The sequence below is a fragment of the Papio anubis genome, chromosome 12 (genome assembly GCF_008728515.1).
Source record: "Papio anubis isolate 15944 chromosome 12, Panubis1.0, whole genome shotgun sequence".
NCBI lineage: Eukaryota > Metazoa > Chordata > Mammalia > Primates > Cercopithecidae > Papio > Papio anubis.
In genome coordinates, this window is record NC_044987.1 from 64259344 (window position 1) to 64262726 (window position 3383).

General features: G+C 40.1%; 1 protein-coding gene across 1 annotated transcript; it reads right to left on the reverse strand.

The window, feature by feature from the left end:
• Positions 1–563: 563 nt before the first annotated feature.
• On the reverse strand, positions 564–2516 carry LOC116269738 (olfactory receptor 2AG1). The gene has a single exon (XM_031653256.1). The coding sequence runs from the start codon at positions 2408–2410 to the stop codon at positions 1463–1465; it is 948 nt and encodes a 315-aa protein (XP_031509116.1). The 5' UTR covers positions 2411–2516; the 3' UTR covers positions 564–1462.
• Positions 2517–3383: the final 867 nt, after the last annotated feature.

A 3383-nucleotide genomic window follows, 5' to 3' on the forward strand; every position in this document is an offset into this window, starting at 1 on the left:
TTTATATTTATTAACTTGTTTAATCCTCACAACACTACAAAGTAGGTCTTATTGTTAATGTCAATTTCCACTTTGCAAACTTGCAGACTTACAGACTTGGGCACAAACAGGCTAAGTCATATGCTAAAAATTACAGAAATAAGTGGGGTGTATTCAATTCTAACTTCTGTACACTGATAACTGAACCTAGACTCTTTGCAGCGCTGTATACTGCCACTATATAATATAGGTAAAATAACTATATGCTAGTAGGTTAAAAAAATCTGTTTTACACAGACACATCAACTCAGTAAAATGCATGTCTGTATTAAAATGGAAGGAAATTAATATAAATATGTGTAGGAATTCTCTCTACTCAGCCTTGCCTTCCAAACGTGATATACTACTATACTTTCTGAACCTAGTCTCAGTTACTGTTTTAAATTACTATAGGAATTGACTTAAAAAGTGTTTGCGAATCTTCAAACAGCAATATCCTCCAAAAGAGTGTCATTTAATTGGCCATATTATTTTATATTATTTTTAATCTTCAAAATGCAACTCACAGCTTTTGTTCACATCTTTTGTTTTCAGTATTCTCAGACTTATAAACTAATAATAGTGCAGCATAATTAAGCTGGTGTGAAAATGCATTGTGTTGTCCTCCCCTTCTTTAGCGCAAACACACAGACACACTGACTTAAATATCCACACCCATTATGCATCTGAACACTGAAATGGTTTGAATGTTACAAGATAGCCTTGGATAATTGGAAAAATCACTATTTTGCTTCTTTTTTTTTTTTGATTAGCAAGAAATAAGCAGAGTTGTTTATTGTGAACCTTGCTTATGGACTACCTTCACCTCCTATTTTCTTCACTTTATTAATAATTGAATTTTAGGAACTATAAGGTATCTCCATGTCAAAAACCAACAAGCAAAAGCAAACAAGCAAAGACATTCATTGGAGTGTTTCCTACGGCTGAAGTTTAGAAAGGAAAAAAAAAGACCAAGTACAATGCAAATACAAGCAAACTACTACTAGTCGGGGCATTAGACAAGAAGTCTATATAGCCTTTTAGTAAGGTCAGTTGGTCTAAATTTTTGCAAATCTCAAGACATCTCCCCTTTTGATGTTTGGGTTTTGCTTAGGCCACCCACTTGAAACTTTCCTTTCTCTGATCCAATATAAACTTCCAAGGTTAACGGTCATGTCCCAAGGTGGGAACCCATTTAACTAAGTACCTTCCTGGGAAAATAAAGGGTAAATTTTAAATAGAACGAAGAGTAATTTTAGATAGTGTAAATCATGCCCTACAAATTACTTCATGGAGAGAAGATTTAAAGATAATTTGACAAATCCACTTTTCTGTTACATGCTATACTCTGCACTGTATTGGTTTTACCATTAATTTTTGATTCAAAGCATGAATCTTCTGACTCTCAGGAGAAGGAATTTTGGAAGCTAGCCATGAGGTTTCCCTAGAGCGTGGAGTGTGCCGGCAGCATGTATTTTCCCAGGACCCTCCTCAAGGCCCCCATGACCTCCTTATTCTTCAGGCTGTAGATGAGGGGATCCAGGGCTGGAGTGACAATTGTGTAGAAAACAGAGATGATGTTGTCTTGTTTGGGGCTGTGGAAGGAACTGGGCAAGACATACGTGAATGTGGCAGCTCCATAGAACATCCCAACCACAGTCAGGTGGGAAGAGCAGGTGACAAGGGCTTTCTTCCTCCCCTCATTTGATGGCATATGGAGCACAGTGAGTAGAATTTGTGTATAGGAGGCCAGTAGAGCAGCATGAGAGGGAATCAGGAAGGTCACACCCATCACATATACCATGAGCTCATATCTAGCGGTATCAGCACAGGCCAATTTCGACAAGGGTGGGAATTTGCAGAGATGTCTGATCTCCTCGGCCTTGCAGAAGGGATAGTGCATGGTGTACACGGTATATACTAGGGCACTTAGGGATGCCAGGATCCAGGATGTGGCCACCATGAGCCAGCAGACTCTTGGGCTCATGAGATTCATGTATTTCAGAGGATGACAAACGGCCACATACCTGTCATAGGCCATGAAGGCCAGTAGGAGGTCCTCAGCGCCACCCATTGTCAGTGCCAGGAACATCTGAAGGGCACAGCCTCCAAAGGAGATAGTGTTTTCTCTGCACAGAAAGTCCGCGAGGGCCTTGGGAGTGACAACAGATGTGAACAGGAGGTCCATGAGAGAGAGCTGCCCAAGCAGGAAGTACATGGGCACATGGAGCCCAGCTTCCATGGTGATAGCCAGGAGCAGCAGGCCATTGCTGATCAGGGCCAACATGTACAGGACTGTAACTGTAGCACAGAGTAGTTCAGGAGACCCACTGTCATTCAGAATCCCTACCAAGATGAAGCCACTTCCCAAGGTGGAGTTCTGGAGCTCCATGCTGCGGTTTCTTTCATCACCTAGAACAAGATGGATATCCACGAATTTTTGCTAAGATTAACTCTAGTTTTGTAATATCAGAGGCTCCTTAGGACATGAATCCACTGAGATGATACCCTTTCCACTGATAACTGACTTTGCCTCTTGATTTCTGAATGTCTGACTTCTCATTGTATTTTGATAAAAGTTCCATCTAAATGGAGAACAGACATCACAGTAGTAACTAAACATTAAGACGTCATACATAAAATCTTATTTAGGACATTAAACCTGAACATGTATCTTTCCAAAAACAATACATTATCTTTCCAAAAACAATAAATTACCTTTCCCTTAAGATTAAAGAAATATTCTGCTGCACACATCCTTGATTATCTTTGTACCTATCCAGTCAGTTTTCATCATAGACTTGTTTTGATATGAAATTCCAAACAGGTACAGAGACTGGATTTCAATAAAGCACTTCCACTTCTTTCTCCATAGAACTTAGAGCCACATTTGTTTGCAGTACTCAAGGCGGTAGATGAAAGCCTCATTAGTAGGCTAAAACTTGTCCACCTTAGTTACCTCTCTTGACAAGCCACACATTCTACAGAAGCTTGAGAGAGAAGGGATGAGGGACTGAGACAAGAGAATGTCATGTTTGGGAAAATGTTGCATTTAGAGCTAAATACTTTAGGGTCAATGCAAACATGTTTATTTAAAACAGGTTACATTAAGATGTGAGCTTGGAAAGGCTCCAAAATATAACATATGAGGTCCTTCCTAGGAAGATCAGAATGTTTGTGTTTGGGAGAAATGGTGAAAGGGAACAAGAGAGCATCTGTTATATGCTGTAATTATGCTCAATAATTCTATCCCCTCTCCTGCCTTTGACCAGATGTTCACTGTCCCTCCTGCAGGGACAGAACATTTAAACTGGATGGAAGGACCACAGGGATAGGGAGGAACTCCTTTTCCAGAAAGCAGCTGT